We start from the raw sequence: 16,109 nt of genomic DNA on the forward strand, positions 1-16,109 counted from the left end.
AGTCCTTCCCCTCGAGATTCTTCTCTATGTTTTACAAGCTCTACTCGTCGAGGCGCCGATCCCCTCTGTACCTTGTGGCGATTATCATTACCCGAGTTCCCGCACTCTCCGCCTTCCTCTCCTTCCAAAGATGCAGGAGATGTGCCGCGGTCAACCACTCGCCATTCTCCGACCCAGCAAGCATTTACGACATCCTTTTTGGCAGGAGAGGGAGCGAAAAAGAGTACCAAAGCACAACACAGGCTTATAAAAGGCAGTCGTGATCAATCTATGGAGCCCTTGATAACTTTACCGGTAGACAATGATGCCAACAAAAGCAGAGGCGGAGGAGGGCGCGTACGGTGCGTGTTATGGGGCCCGGAGCAAGAAACCAATGGTAAGGTGCTGGCAGTGGATGGGGAGAAGGCCAGACTTTACGCTCTTCAAGGAAGCAGCGACGCCCAGGAAATGAGTAATTTCGACCTCGGCGTGGAGGAAAAGGGGGAGGTGCAGGCCGCGGTATGGGACCCGCACGACCCTTGGAAAGTAGCGATTGCCCAGGGTCGAGGCATTAGACACTTGGATATGCGGATGGAGCAAGCCACAGGGATGACGGAAACGGAGCAGAGCAGCGGTTTCTGTCATCGATTCGGTGTCAAAGACGTGGATTTCAACCATGCCAAGCCCTATTGCTTCGTCACGGGGGGGGAAGACCGACTCATCAAATTTTGGGATATCCGGCGGACAGGCCAGGGCCCCGTCAAGCGCCTGGCCGGGCACGCCCACTGGGTCTGGACGGTCAAGTACAACCCCTGCCACGACCAGCTGCTCCTGAGTGCGGGCACGGACAACCTGGTGAACCTGTGGCGGATCTCCTCCATCTCCTCCGCGCCCTTGTGGGAGCCGGAGGAGGGCCCAGAGGCCCCGGACGTGCGGGTCCTGGCGATTCAAGACCACGAGGAGAGCGTCTACGCCGTGGACTGGTCGGCCTGCGACCCCTTCCTTTTCGCCTCGCTGTCCTACGACGGCCGGGTCGTGGTGAACGCGGTGCCCCCCTCGGAGAAGTATAAGATCTTGCTCTGAGGCCCGGGAGAGGAGGGAAAGCGAGGGAAAGGAGTTGCACCGCAGTGATGCGGCGAAGGAGTGTACATTTCTTCTATCTGGCCTTCTTAAAACATGCCCCAAAAATGAACAAACGTAAAGTGTAACATGCCAATGCCTGTGCGTAGGCCCGCGAGTCTGCCCTCTCTCATCTACCGTTCATACGTCCTTCCATGGGCTCCGACAAAGCTACCTACTCGGACATCAGACTTTATCACCACTCTGCCACCCGCGATATACAGCCAACAAGAGCAAAGTGATGCCCCCGAATTCCTCTGTCCCCCCTTCCCCCGCTTCTCACCCTCGACGTCTCCCCTTCTCCTCGTTCATCGCTGGCCCATTTCCTTTCTCAAGGCCTCCAACTCAGAGTCAACCTCTGCCTCCGCCATCCCCGGAGGCAAGAAACCTGCGCTTTTCCTCTCCCCTTGTCCGATCATGCCCTTCATCTTCGACAACTCGTCATCCACCGCACTGCTCTCCCCCAACAACTTGAACTTCCCTTCCAAGGAAGAATCTGAGACACCCGCCAACTGCCCCGCCACTTCAGCCTTGCTTTCCAGCATTTCTACCTTCTCCTTCATCCGTTCGAAGGCGTCCATGCTTGAAGTTCCGGACACCGAGGAGAGCATGTCGTTGACCTTCTCGCTTGTCTTCGCCGTGCGGGCCCGGGCAATCATCTGGTCCTTCTTGGACTTAGCTTCCGAAATCTTGGCTTCCAGCTGCTGCATCGAGTTGAAGAGTCTGTCAATCGCCCCCGCTTGGATCGTCATTTGCTCGCCCAGGGACGACACCACCTCCACTTGCTGCTGCCGTCTGCTCAATGCCTCCCTGGCCAGCTCCTCGTCCCCCTTGGACAATGCCAGCTGGGCCCGTTTGTACCATTCGCTCGACAAGTTCTCAGCCTGTTCTTTCTGACGCTCCATCCGCTTCTGCGTGGCCGATACCTCCGCGTAAGACTGCCTGATTTTGATCAGGTCCTTTTGCATGTCTTCGACCGCTTGTTCCAAAATCTTTTCAGGGTCCTCCAAATTCTGCAGCACGGAATTCAAATTTGCTTTTACAACACGGAAGAATCGATCTGCTAGGTTCATTTGCACAGCATGGGTCCGAGTGCGGAGAGGCCGAGGCGTGCTCGTGGGAAACTTGGAGTGTAAAGCCGGGAGGAAGGAGGTCGGTCGGAACGCCCTCACCTTTGTCGGACAGAACGCAAGGCCCACAACGGCCAAGACCACAAGAACGATCGTGGTTTTCATCGGCGTCATGGTTGTGTTGACGCTGTTGGTGTTGTAACGGTACGCAACGAAAGTTCCGGCTACGGCAGACGGAGACTGCACGATGGAAAGAATGCCCAGGAAGGCTCGCAACTTTCTGTGCTGTGAAAGAGAAACATGAGAAATACAGCATGGCACGCCATGCACAAGAAAACCAGCCACCGTGGGACGTGGTTCCTGGCGCTCTGGGCGCTTCTGCCTGGTGTTTCTGATCTGGTAAGGACGACGGTCCTCGTCTAGATACTTGTCTCCGGCTCGCTCAGACGCTGCAGACGGGTGTCGCGATGAATGCTTACCCCAGGAGAGTTATAAAAAGGGTTGTGCCCCAGGTCGGGCGGTGTTGTTGAAAATGTTCCCGGAGGGATCCATGGCACGATGAACAAAGGAATGAAAGGCTCTGTTTGTAGCGTAGTGCGCCGGCAAAGACTGGTTTGGGCACGGCTTTTCCACTTGTTGATCTCCCGTCCCGCCTCACATTGTCCCCCCCCCCTTCTTTCTACAGGTAAAATAGGACGGAAATACCAAGAAGCCCGAAATTCTGCCCTCGTTCAGGGCAATTTTCCGTGACTCACCGGTTGCTGGTGTTGCCAGTCTTCCTGCCACGTCAAATTTTGTCCACTTGACATGGCCGACGGGTCTTCGGGGGGATGCGTCTGGCGGCAACCTGAGGATGGCGCCGGCCCAGACGTCGGGCCCCTGGGCATAGACTATCTCTACATGTACCACTGCGGATTCAAGGAGAATGGATGGTTGTTTTTTCCATGCTTGTTGGCATGGGGATGTTTCGTCACCTACTTGATGGGACACACGGCAGATGCCTATTTCTCCCCTACCTTGGCGACACTTTCCGACAAGGTACGTGACCATACAGCAATCTGACCGCAGAGACAAGAGGTACGGCAGATAAAAGGGGCGCAAAAACGTTGTTTCCTATTTTTTTCTTCCTGCTTCCTGGCTCCTTGTGTTTCAAGTGCGGCCTCTCCATCCCTTTGGCCCGTCTCCCGCATCCTCTCCCTCCTTCCAGTTGAACTTAACCTACGATGTGGCCGGCGTCACATTCCTAGCCTTGGGCAACGGTGCTCCCGACGTGTTCTCCTCCATCGCCGCCTTCTCGTCCTCGGACCCCTCCGTGGTCCTGGTCGGCGTCTGCGAGATCCTGGGGGCCGCGGTCTTTGTCACCAGCATCGTGGTTGGAGCCGTCGCCCTCCTCCACCCGGCCACCGTGCGTCCTCAGGCCTTCGCCCGCGACATATTCTTCCAGGTCCTGGCCAATATCCTCCTCACGGCCTCGGCGCTCTACGGGCGGGTCACCTGGGGCCTGGGCCTCGTCTACATCGCCCTTTACGCCACATATGTGCTGGTGGTGCTGTACCTTGACCGGGCCCGAAAGAGGGCGATGGCGGCGTCCTCTTTGTTTCTGAATGTGAATGGAGACGAGGGAAGGGAGTGTGGGGCGAGCCTGGAGGGAGGGGCGGGTGCCTCCGGGGTTACCTCGGCCTTTTGGTTCACCCCCTCGGACATTTCGGAGTTCCATCGGGCGACCGAAACGGCCAGCGTGCACAAATTGACGCACGATTTCCTCCTGTTGGACGAAGACGAGGTGTCGAGCGAGAGCGAGAGCGAAGGAGAGGAGGAGGAAGGAGAGGCACCCCGGATGGAGGAAGGGCAGGAAGAGCGTTCCGAACGAAAACGACGGCGGAACCAAAACCTGGAGGCGGGGAGACATCCTTTCACCCACAGTTTGATCAGCGAGTACTTCATCGACGAGGGAGGCTCGGAGGCGAGGGCATGTTTGGATGGTAAAGACCTGCTCGCGTCCTCCCCTCCCTCCGCCCCTACCTCGGAGGAAGGCCGCTCCCGACAGCCTCTCACATCGCAGACGACCCCATCCCCCTCCAGTCGCCACAGCCCGCACAGCAGGAGCAGCGGCCAGACAGCCGGTGTCAGCAGCACCAAACGTTCCTTCACTCCCTTCTCCACGGCCCTGGGAAAGGAGGAAGCCTACCGGGTCTCTGCCTCTTCCCTTAACGAAAACTCTCTCCCTCTCGCCTCCACGTCCCCCTCCACCGGGCAGAAAGTACGCGTCTTCCGCCCTCCTTGCTCCCCCTCCGTCCCCGTCCATCGTCATCGGCGGCACAATTCGGTCTGGGACAATATGTACTGGCACCAGTGGCGCCTCCGTAGGGCTCTGCTCCGGGAAGTTCATGCCTCGCAATTCCTGGTTCAGTCCCTCCCCAAGAAAGTCTTCACCCTCCTGCATTTTCCATTTTTGCTCGCCCGGAACTTGACGATCCCCCTGGTGGAAGAAGAAGCCTGGTCACGACGGTACGCCTCTTTGTGTGCCGTGTTTGCCCCTTTGTTCCTTCTCCAGGCCAGTGGGAATTTGACGGCCACGGTCGGTCAAGGTGCCTTTCCCGTGCCGCTGATAGTGCTGGCGGTAGGGGTGGCAGGGGCTATTTTTATCCGGCAGACCACGCACGTGTCCCGCCCGCCCACGGCTCACCCTTACGTACTCGCCTTGGCCGTGACGGGTTTCGTCATGTGCTCCGCCTGGATCTACGCGATCGCGGCGGAGCTGGTGGCGGTCGTGACGGCCTTGGGAACACTCCTCTCCCTCCCTCCTTCCCTCCTGGGTTTAACACTCCTGGCATGGGGCAACAGTGCCGGAGATTTAATCGCGAACATGGCAGTGGCACGGGCCGGGCTGGGGGACATGGCCATTGCGGGTTGCTTCGCAGGGCCTACGTTTAATCTGTTGATGGGATTGGGCTGCTCCTTCCTGTGGAAAGTTTTCCGGACCGGTCCCTTTAGTCTGAATTTTGACGACAGCGCCTACATCTCCTTGTCCTTCTTATACCTGGCTCTGGGCACTAATTTGGTAGTGGGGTATTGCAGTGGTTTCCGAGTGGGCAAGGGGTTGGCGTGGCCCTTGATCATATTGTATGTTACGTACACCCTCCTGCAGGTGCTGCTGATCGGGAAAGGGCTGCGCAAGGGAGACGCCTGAGAAGGTAAGGCGTAAATAAATGGCGCGAAGGCAAACTGTGCCGGTGTATATTGTACTGGTAGTGTGTCCACATTAAACTTTTAAAGAAAGTATGAAAACTATGCGGCAAACAAGGGGAAATGGCCTGGCAGACATTGTTACTAACGTACACGATGTCATACTTTCTTTCACGGCATCGACACTTTCCTGAGAGTGTCGAACCGCCAGTTTTGAGAAGAGGGCTGGAGCGACCACGTCGGCTACTCGACGGACGGATGGAATTGTAGCGCTCATGTCCCGATCGATGATTGCTTGACCTCACTGCCTTTGCGTAAAGGCAGCAGACGAGTCCTTGCGATTTAAATGCTACCTGTCATTCGGCATCCGCGAGTATCTTGATGGCGTGCACCATATAAGCCACGATGACAATGTTGCAGCAATGGTTTACGTGCTTGGACCTGACTCTTAGGCTACCAAATAGCTATTTTAAATGCATGCATGCAGCTTTCTTTTAGCGTGCATGCCTTCCTTGTGTTGGAGGCACTCACACAAGACCAAATACCCCGTCGACCATAGGAAAAGCACTAGGACGAGCTAAGGTGGTCTCGACCAGAGATTGCTGTTGAACTGGATTACATTGGCCTCTCCCATCCCAGGTCATTTTTTTACAACGCTGCGAATGATCGATCCTTCAGCCCCAAAAGAAAGCCGGTAAAGCGGAATCTCCGATGACCGCCAGATACTCGGGCAAGCCATTTCGTTACAACCTACTAGTGATTGTGCACAAGCGGAGTAAGACGGAAATTTCCAGAGGTGCCATCAGATGAATAGATGGCCGAACTCAGCCACCGTCCTAACAAGCTCGTGCGCTGTTACGATCCAAACGCCAAACCTCTCAACCAACAAAAGGCACCTCCACATTTTCTGCTGCTGCTCTTCGTGTCCTTCGCTCAAATAGGTTTTTGTTTTATAGTGGTATTTTGCATACTTAAGTCCACAACAGTTTCTATTGAATACCCAACAAAAATCATTTCGGCAGTATCACACCGCCAGAACCCTAAGGAATCTAGTTCTACATGTATCAGGTCCCAAAACTTACGGACAGTTTCGATGATATGTGCATGGACCTGAATTTGACTAGGAAGTTCATACCCGCCATTTTTCACTCATCGTGTTCCTGGCACATTCACCCCCTTTCTTTCTTTCTCCTATCCCCTTTCCCAATTCCCTGCGTGTAACCATACTGGTTGCTTCGCAAGTGAAGGTACACGTCGCTGTACAGATTTTGACGTAAAAGTATACATCTTTTACACGGGGCAATACGCACTGACTTTAGCATAAATAACCCTTCCCGTAACCCATCAACATCCCCCCCAAGAACGTTGACTCTTTCAAAGCTTCCCTTACTCATCCCACACGATCCCGCGCATTAGGTGGTGGCATGGCTCTCTTTTACCATGGTTTGTGCCATTTCTGCTTCTTCCTTCAAACGTCGAATTTCTCTTTCGCTTTCCTCCTGGGCCAAATTTACCGCTTCCTCCTCCAACTTCCCGCCTTCGATCATCACCGTGGCAATGAAGGTAATTGTGTCGGACCACGCGTCATGGATCTCCTGTGTCATGCGCTCACCCAAATGCGTACTAAGAGCCCAGAGCATGGCGGCGCCCACATGCCCGTAGTGGGCTGGAGAGGCCCCGTAGTAGAAGTGTCGCTTGCCAAGTTGCAGGAGGCGGGAGCGAAGAGAGCTGGGATCGAGCAGCTCTTGGATCACCAGGACTAAGGCGGACAACAGGGAGGCATGCTGATGCTTCATATCCGTATACCGAAAGTGAGTTTCCAATTCCGGGTGCTGCGAGAAAAGACGGTCGTAGAAACAGGTACAAAATGCGTCACCAGCGGGTTTAATAACCTCGAAGGAAGACTGCACGAGTTGAATAGCCTGAGGGCCAAGCACGCCTCCGGCATGGGTGTAGAATGTCAGCTTCTCCGTACGATGGGGGGGAGGCGGTGGTGGAGGAGGAGGGGAGGAGAGGAGAGAGGAGGAAGTAGAGGTCGCAGTGGTGGTGGAGGAGGAGGACATTAAGCTACCGGAGGGGGCGCACGCGGAGAAGGCGGAGGCGGCACCAACGGGGCAAAACACACGTGGATGGCCGGGAAGTGGGGCCGAAGAACTCCCTGATCCCTTCACAGCACTATGAATTGATGGGTTTGGAGGATTTCCCTGCTGTTGCTGTTGCTGTTGCTGTTGTTGATGCGGCTGTTGTTGATGCTGTGGTTGCTCGGATTGTTGTTTTTGCGCGTGTGGCTGTTGTGCATGCGGGTGCTGGTGTCTAAGATGGTGCATTTGAGGACAGGAAGAAGGCACGGTTGGGCGCATGGAGGGCGTGCGCTGCCGGCATTGGAAGGGGATCGGGGTCGAGGCCCCGTCATTTGATGCCATGTGTGTCGTTGTAGCTCCCCCCCTTTGGCCGTCCTGACTGCTTCCGCCATGGTCGCTCTTGCTCCAGTCGTGGCCGCGGACCAGGTCCTGAGGAACCGCGCCGGGTTGCTCCCCTTGACAGGTGGCGTCGGAGGCTGTCGTACACGGGGGCGCAACTGGCGCGGATTGATGGTAGGGGGAATTCAAATGCTGCTTCTGCTGCCCTTTGTCCGGGTGGAGCACGGACCGAGGCGGTTGCTGCGGCAGGTGATGCCCCCCGGTGGCAATCCGTTTCAAATTCTCCGCCAGCATCGAAAGTTGGCCGTGGGATGGACGTCGGGTCAGGAGGGAGGGAGAGGTGGGTGTGCACCGGCCTCTGTCTTCGCCGGCCGATGGCCCCTTTTCGTTCCCACCGTGGCTGCGTTTCCGCGACGGCGTCGAGTCTCGAGAACCGGCGCGGCGGCCTTCCCCCCCGGGACCCGTCCGGTATTGGACTTGCGGGTGGTTGGGGGACACGGAGGAGGTATAAGAGAACGAAGGAAGGAACGTGCGCTCGACCAGGAGTTGAGATTGAGATTTCCATTCCGATAGCGAAGGGCTGTCATTGCCCAAGCTCAAAGCTCGCATGCGCCAAGACGGGGAAGGTGAGGGGCAAATGCCGGGGGAGGACGCGATACTGCCGGCGGCTGTACTGTTCCAGCTTGCCAAGCTACTTCCCGACCCCGACAAGCTAAGACTGCTTCGGCTGCTGCTCCGGGTATGCTCCGTCAGGTTTTCGAAAAGGAGTTCGCGGTATTGATAGCGGGGACTCTCCCGGACCCCCGTCACCTGCAACGGTCGGAAATACCCCGGCCCGTATGTCGGGGCAGGACCGGGCGGACGGGAAGGTGGAATAGGCACGCAAGGGTCGCTGGTGATGGGGCCGAAAGACAGCGTGGGAAGGCGTAGGGCATCATTTTCCTGACTGGCTCCCCCTTTCTCGATGGTTCTTGTCTTCCTTTCCTCTTCCTTTTGTAGCGTCCGCCCCTGCTCTCCCTCCTCCACGGCACTTTTTGATGCTTCTTCCTTAGCCCTGTCGCCGCTTCCTTTTGACCCCACCCCTTCCATTCCCACTTCCCACGGCCATACGAAAAATCGCAAGTGCTCGTGCTCCGGTCTCAGTGCTGAAGGGAAGCTAGGCGCCGGGGGGTCAGGCAAGGCTTCCGTTAATGCCTCCGCTTCCTCCATCAACATCCCGAAGAGCTCCACTTCGCTTTCACAGCCCCATTCTGCGACAGCTGCGCTCACTTTTTCCTGGGTCTTCCGGCTGCATCTTGTTTTTTCCTCCCAATCCTCCATCACGTCCATTCCTTCCTTATCGTCACCATCGACATTCGGGACTCTCTCTTTCCCCTCCTTCTCCTTCTGCTCCTTGTGTTCTTGTTCCCCGCCGCTCGTATGTGCCAGTCCTACGTGGCCCCCTTTCCTTGCCCTCCCCATGCCATACGTACAACTTGCCAGCCATCGTCTCCCCGGTGCAGACCCGAACTGAGTGTGGTAACGCCATTCCCCAGTGCGTTCATTGCACCGGTAAAAGGGCAAGAATTTGGACCCGTGGTCGGCCACAAAGTGCACCGCGCTGATGATGTAGTCAACCTCCGGGTCGGAATGGTAGTAGGTCAAGGATAGGCGGGAGAAACCAGGCCGAAGGACCTCCAAATGCTCGAGCAACGCATGTTCGTACGCGTCGCTTGCGTCGGGGGAGAGGCCCAACAGACGTTGCCCGTATGGACCGGCACATTGGCAGCCGCCGCGGCTCTGTAGGCAAACCAAAGAAATCAAGGGGCGGATGGAAAGGAGGGAGAAAGTTTGAGGCGAAGAACAATACCTTGGATGGATATGAACGTGCCAAAGTTCACACCCAGTATGAGACGGGGAAAAGGAAGACATTCCCGACGTTCATGTGGCAATGAAGAGGGATGAGAAGAAGCAAGAAAGAGAGGAAAACGAGTGGTGGTGATTACCTGGATACCGAAGAGGTCGTTAAGCAGGGCGCAGACGAAGTTGTAATGCAGGAAGGAAGGTCCGTGTCGGATCAAAAAGGGAAGATGGGCAGGCGCGGGGATTGAAAGTCTCCCAATACGACAATGTTTCGGTTGGAACAAAAGGATTCCAAGGTCTTCTTCGCAAAGAGCGCGCCTCTTTCCGTGGCATACGTGGCACCCACCCGCTCCTTCAAACCGAAACAGAGGCCCAGACGGATCGATCCCAGAATATCCGGTGTCCCTCCTTCTTCCCGTTCGACCTGGTTGGACAAGTACCGGTGCGAATGGTCCTTGACAAAAAAGACTGTGCCACCTCCCGGCCGCTCGGGCACGTCGTTCTGGACCAGAAATTTCTTGACGACAAGGACACCTGGAGTCCCGGGGCCCCCTACCAGTTTGTGGCCCGACAGGTACAAGGCGTCGATTTTGTAGTTTGGCCGCGCGTTCGGGGGTAACGATGGCCGTGGGCCTTGCGGCGACCCGGTTGGGCCGATTTCCTCCCCCTCCGACCTGGCAGCCCCCTGGCTCCCCAGCATTGCCCCGCCGTCCCAGCTAGAAGCGTTCATGTCCATTTTCAAATAAGGGGCTGCCGTGGCGTAGTCCCAAAAGGCCAGGGCTCCATACCTGTGCAGCAGGGCCGTAATGGCCGGTACATCCAAGCAGATCCCCGTGATATTGCTGGCGGCCGTGAAAGCCCCGATCTTCAAAAACCGGTGTTGGTACTTCCTACCATGGGATGGAAAACAAGGTTACGAAGGAAAGGCATGGGGAGAGATTGAGAAAAAGACACGTGACTGAGCACTACACAGCGCCTCTTTTCCCTCCCCGCCAGCCTTGTAAAACCCTAAATCCCACCCCCATCCCCGCGTTCGATCGCCTCTCCCTCCGGACCCTCCACGGCTCTTCCTCCCGCCCTACCGTAGCATCAGCTCCAAATGCCGCATGTCCAATCCCCGGCGTCCATCCGCCTTCACGTTGACGATCTTGCAGCCTGTTTCCCGCCATGGCAACATGTTGGAGTGGTGCCCAAAGGGACACGAAAAAATAACGGGCCGGCCACTATCCCCGCAGCCGGGCATTCGCTGGTGGGGCTCCTGTGGGCGGGATGGCTGCGCTGGATGGTGAGGTCTGCTGCTACCATTCACTTTCTTTTCCACCATTCGCTTTCCTTCTTCGTACTGGGCAGGCTCTGGGCCCCCACGTTCTTCCAGTATTGGCTGCGATGTCCGCGGTGATGGACGTGGGGAGGGTAGGTGAAGTTGATGCGGTGGCTCTCGTTCTTTTTGTGGTTGTTGTTGCGCTTTTTTTTGGTGTTGTTTTTTTTCTTGCTGTTGTCGATGCTGCTGTTGCAGCTGCCGCCAATTGTTGAGCCTCAGGACGTGGATCAGTTTCATGACCGCACCCGTAGACCCGCTTCCACAAAAGAAGAGGACATCCTCCGCCTGCTCGTTCGCCCCCCCTTCCCCGTCAATGTGCGCATTGATGGCGGCAGCGATCAAATGTCGAGCTTCTTGCCGGTACAAGGTCGTTTGCAGGCCCGTGACGCTCGTGGTGGTGTGGGTGTTACCATAAAAGGGCATTACCTAGGAATGACAACGAAGTGCGATGGACGCGGTTATGGGACATTGTGACCAGTAGGGACGCCATAAAGTGGAATATACTCCTGAATTCATCCGAACATGCGGTAGTCGCATGCTCTCGACTAAAATTCTTCCCACTTCCTTAAATGTTCGCTTCCCCTGTTTCTCCTTCCCCCCGAGCCTTACCTCCTCGCACATAAAGTCTTCAATAAACCGCAAAGAGCGGCCCGACGCGGTCCAATCCGCGTACACGATGGGCCGACGCCCTCCCAAAGGAGAGGCGAAAGGCCGCAGCCTCCCTAAGAGGGATAGCTGAATCTCACGAACGATGTCCGGGGGATTCCCACCGTTTTTAAGCGTCCTTTGCATCAGCAACTCCCCAAGTGCTTCCTTCTCTTCCAACAATTCGTAAAAGGTGCGATAACTGCATTCTCGGTCACCATCGCCCTGTCGACGTCTTTTTTCCATTTTGCAGCTGTGGATTTCACCGATTGCTTCGGACCCCGCAGGTCTCCCTTCCCGCTGCCCCTGCCCTGTGGATGGTTGTCCCTGTAGGAAGTTGACCGGACCAATCTTTGCATTACGCCCCGGATGGTTGTGTTCCTGTATGTGTGCACTCGGTAGCATGGGTTGGGAGGCAGGGGGCAGCGAGGGCGATGCCACTTCCTCCTCAACTTCCATCATGTCAGTCTGCCACTCGGCAGAACAACAGGCCACAGGGCACCACCCAACGTTCAAAAAAGGCGTCTATGAGCAAAAAAGGAGCAAACGTGAGTCAGTCATAATGTCTTAGAAATTTAGAGGTGCAGTGTGAGGGTGCTGGCCTGAACCCATCTCCGCGGTCGGGTAATTCAGGGTTTTATGTGCTCTCTGACATCAGATGTTCTGGTGGAGCAATCGAGGGTGGGCCCCTAATAAAATCCCGGCGTCGTTATCCATGTCTTTCCAAGGCCATAGCCCCGTGGGAAGATCAGATAAGCAAAAAGACACGACTTCCGGGCGACATTCATGGAGAGAAACAGGAGATGGACACGTGCGGTTGTCGTCTGGGGAAAAAGGGGAATCCACTTACAGCTGGCAATAAGCCATGTGTTGATTCCCCGATTGCCAGCCGGAAAAAGCAGTGGGCCCGCGTGACCCCAACCACAAGACACGAACAGGACGCATACACCAAACCAGGGTTGCAAGTCAGGCCCAAGAAGCAAGGACATCACACGATCTCGGCCATTGACCCGTCCGTCGGCCAAAAGGAACGGTTTTTGCTTTTTTTTAAAGCGCGGGGGGGGGTTGGTGGCTGCCCTCGCTGCCTCTCGCCCGTTCCCCCCCTCGGGAATAATATCCCAACTTCTCCTTTTTTAAATGCCCTCGTTCATGCCAAACCGGCCTCGCGGTAGGATGAACGCGCGCTAGTGGACCTAGTGTGTGATATATCCAATCGTCATGGGCATGACCTCGAGTGTGCCGCGTGCATAGGAGGGGGAATGTCTGTGCACATTTAACCTCCATTCGTTTGCGGATTCATGTTCTATCGTGATCACTGTGTGCCGTCGAATCCATTTTTTCTTCCCTCCATGTCTTTTTTGGAGGGAGCTTCCCGTCTGCAAGGCTGCCTTGGTCTTCGCGTTTCGGATGCGACAGGTTTTCGTGGAAACCCAAGCATAATCAGGGGCTCAGACGATGCAGATAACGAGAATTAGCATTCTTTTACCGAAAATATGTCCAAACCGGTATAATATTCCCACTGAGGGTCGTCGAATCGTGTATCCATGCTTGGACGGGCCCCTCAACAACATCGGATCTAGCTAACTCTTCTTATTCTGAACACTTTTCGACCATAACAGCGGTCCAACATGTTTCTAGGAAGGTGAAGGCAAGCTAAAGCAGCTCGGCTGTTGCCCTGCTGCCATCCCCGAGCTCTTCTAGGCAACCTCGTCGTGTTCTTGGGGGGGAGGGTCCGCGCGCGACGACCATGGCGACATCAAGCAGAGCCGCGCGCGATGCCTACTGCCTGGGGAACTCCGAGTACTTTATCCCTAAATTATCCCTGGCCGAAGCCCTCTTTCTTCTCTGTCTTACCGCCTTGTCCACTGTCACGGTCGGCGCCGAATTGGGTCGTCTCTGGTGGCGGCACAAGCACCACAAAAGCACCACCGCCATCGCGAAATTGCTGGAAACCCTGGTGGGGATTCAAGGTATTGTGGATTTTTTTTTCCACGTCGTCGACTTTTTTTTCGTAGGAGACTGCGTCAACATCCCTCTTGGGTATGTCCTGATGTATAAACCCCTGTCGGCCCTGCAAACGGAGCGAACCCTCATCTACAAAAGCGTCAAGGAGGGTCTGGGTCTATTGAGCGTCTGGTGGCACGCTGTAACCGCCTATGCCATATACTGCTGGATTGTCCGCAAGTACAGTGCCAATCGCTTGAAGGTCCGCCGGCTCCCCTATCTGATCGTGGCCGCCATGGTCGTCACCACCACTCGCATGGTGCTTTGGCAAACCTTGCGGAAAGATTTCCTGGGGTTGCGGCTGGGCAACATTCTCTACGATTTCTTGGCCGTCCCCCTGCCCATTTTGTGCATTTTCCGCTGGAATCTGGGCTCGGCTCGTGCCTTAGCGGAGTACAACAAACACGCCTTGCCCGTGCCAGCCGCGAGCGCCAGCCTGGTGCCCGCCCCCGTCGACGGTGCCGGGACAACCTTGTCGGGCCATGCTTCGGACCAGGAGCAGGCAGCAGGCCCCCTGCAGAGCCTCCGGTCGCGTTCACACCTCCCACGAGGGGCGTTTCAGCCTTCCATGGGGCCTGGCGGGGCCGGTGGGGTTGGGCACAGCGTGCAACAGACCCAACGGAACCGGATCATCATCGCCCGTCTGCTCCGCGTCTCCATCGTTGTGTCGATCATGTGGATCTGGATTGTGGGGGTCAATGCCACCCTCTGGGCGACCTTTTTCAAGACGGGCCACCTGATCCCGGAGTGGGCCATGTGGGTGCGAACCATTTTGATGCGGCTCGTCGGCTTTATCGACGCCGTCATCATGCACGACCTGTTTAAGCGGTGGTGGCTGCGGATTTTGTCTTGCTGGCGCATTTGCACAGGATCAGGGGTCCGAGACGCACAGCACATGGCGGCGGCTGCCGCTGCTGCCGCCGCCGCTGCGGTGGAAGGTGGGATGATGGCTGGATACCCGGATTTTCGGATGGGGCCGGGGCACACAGGCGAAGGCCCCCTGTCCGTGGAATCAATGGGAAAGGAAGGGGTTTCCTCGGACATGGAGGTAGCTCGAAGTGGGGAGGGGTTGGGCCGTACTTACGGGAGGGCGATGGAGGGGCAGGAGCACGCGACGGCGAGTGTTTTGATGTTCGTGTCCACGTACAACATGGGAGGAATCACATTGAAAGATGCGATCGACAACGACGGACTGGCAGCGGTCCTTCCCACCTGGATTCCTCTGGACTACGACCTGTACGTGATTGGGGTTCAGGAATGCTGCATCATCCGGGAATTCCGCCGGGCAGTGCACAAGCACTTGGGGGGACCGGAGGCCTACGTGATGGTGGGCAAGGAGATTGGAGACGATAGGATTCTGCACGGTTTTATTGCCTTGACTATTTTTGCCCGCACGCAGGATGTGGCCACTGGGGCCGTGTATGTACAGGAAGGCGCCGTGGATAGGGTCGCGTCGGGCGTCTCGTTCGGTCCTATGGGGCGGGCACCGAACAAAGGCTTTGTGGGTCTGAGCATGCGTGTGCACGACACCTCCTTGGCCTTGATCACGGCCCATTTTGCCTCGGACAAGAAGGGGAGAAACCGGCTGGGGAAACGGAACCAAGACGCCCGGCGGACCCTGTCGGACATGTCCTTGCTCTGGGATTCGGACGATTTCAGCATTCACACCCAGCATCATTTCACCGTGGTGTTGGGGGACCTCAACTACCGGAACAGGGGCCATCCTGAAGAAATCTTGGAGATGGTGGCGCATTCTGCGCGGGAATGTCAGGACTCGGTGGAAGCAGCCCAGGCGCGAGCCTCGGGGGCCCGAGGGGAAACGGGAGGAGGAGACAGTCCTAGTCCCACTCCCCGGAAGAGCTGGCGTTCCAGCTACGACAAATTTTTCGCGTTGCCAGAAGCGAGGCGGGTGCTCGTGGGGAAACCGGGCTCCTACTGTATGGAGACGAATAGGTTTCAGAGGGCCGTGTCAGAATACGGAAGCGCGGGGAAGGCCAGCCCTTCTTCCAGGCTCACCCCCCTAAGTCTGGGCCGACGTAACACGAGCCTTGTAGGTACCTACATCAAAGAGGAGAGTATGGAGCAGATGGACAGAGAGGAGGAAGACGGAGATCCGGAGATAGAACAGGATCGATGGCAGCAGCAGGCGAAGGAGGGGACCAAAAGGCCCTATCTGTCTACTCCCGTGAGCCTACCGGCGTTGGGACAAAGGATGTTTGATATCAGCGCCCTCAGCAGCAATAGTAGCACCGACAACCCCAAAACCGAGGGCGGGAACAAAATGTCTCCGGCACCAGTCTAAACATCTCCGGGTTGCCAGGGCCCCAGAAAAGTGGTTTCTCGAGCCGGTCCTCCTCGTCCACTCCAGCCTTGCCCTCCAACGAGTCGTCGATTCTGTCCATGCTGCGTCCGTACCCTTTGGGAATACGTCCCTCGCTTTCCAGTCCGGTCGACTATTTCGAGGGAAGACACCACTGCCGCCATCCCTTCGATTGGGTGGAGCGCACGGATGAACTGAGCGTC

General features: G+C 56.6%; 1 protein-coding gene across 1 annotated transcript; it reads right to left on the reverse strand.

The window, feature by feature from the left end:
- Positions 1–885: 885 nt before the first annotated feature.
- On the reverse strand, positions 886–1,102 carry NGA_2074600 (uncharacterized protein; the record flags this gene model as incomplete). Its single annotated transcript, XM_005855738.1, has 1 exon — positions 886–1,102. A coding segment is annotated over one exon (217 nt), but the record flags the coding sequence as incomplete, so codon positions are not given.
- Positions 1,103–16,109: the final 15,007 nt, after the last annotated feature.

The sequence above is a fragment of the Nannochloropsis gaditana genome (genome assembly GCF_000240725.1).
Source record: "Nannochloropsis gaditana CCMP526 unplaced genomic scaffold scaffold119, whole genome shotgun sequence".
NCBI lineage: Eukaryota > Eustigmatophyceae > Eustigmatales > Monodopsidaceae > Microchloropsis > Microchloropsis gaditana.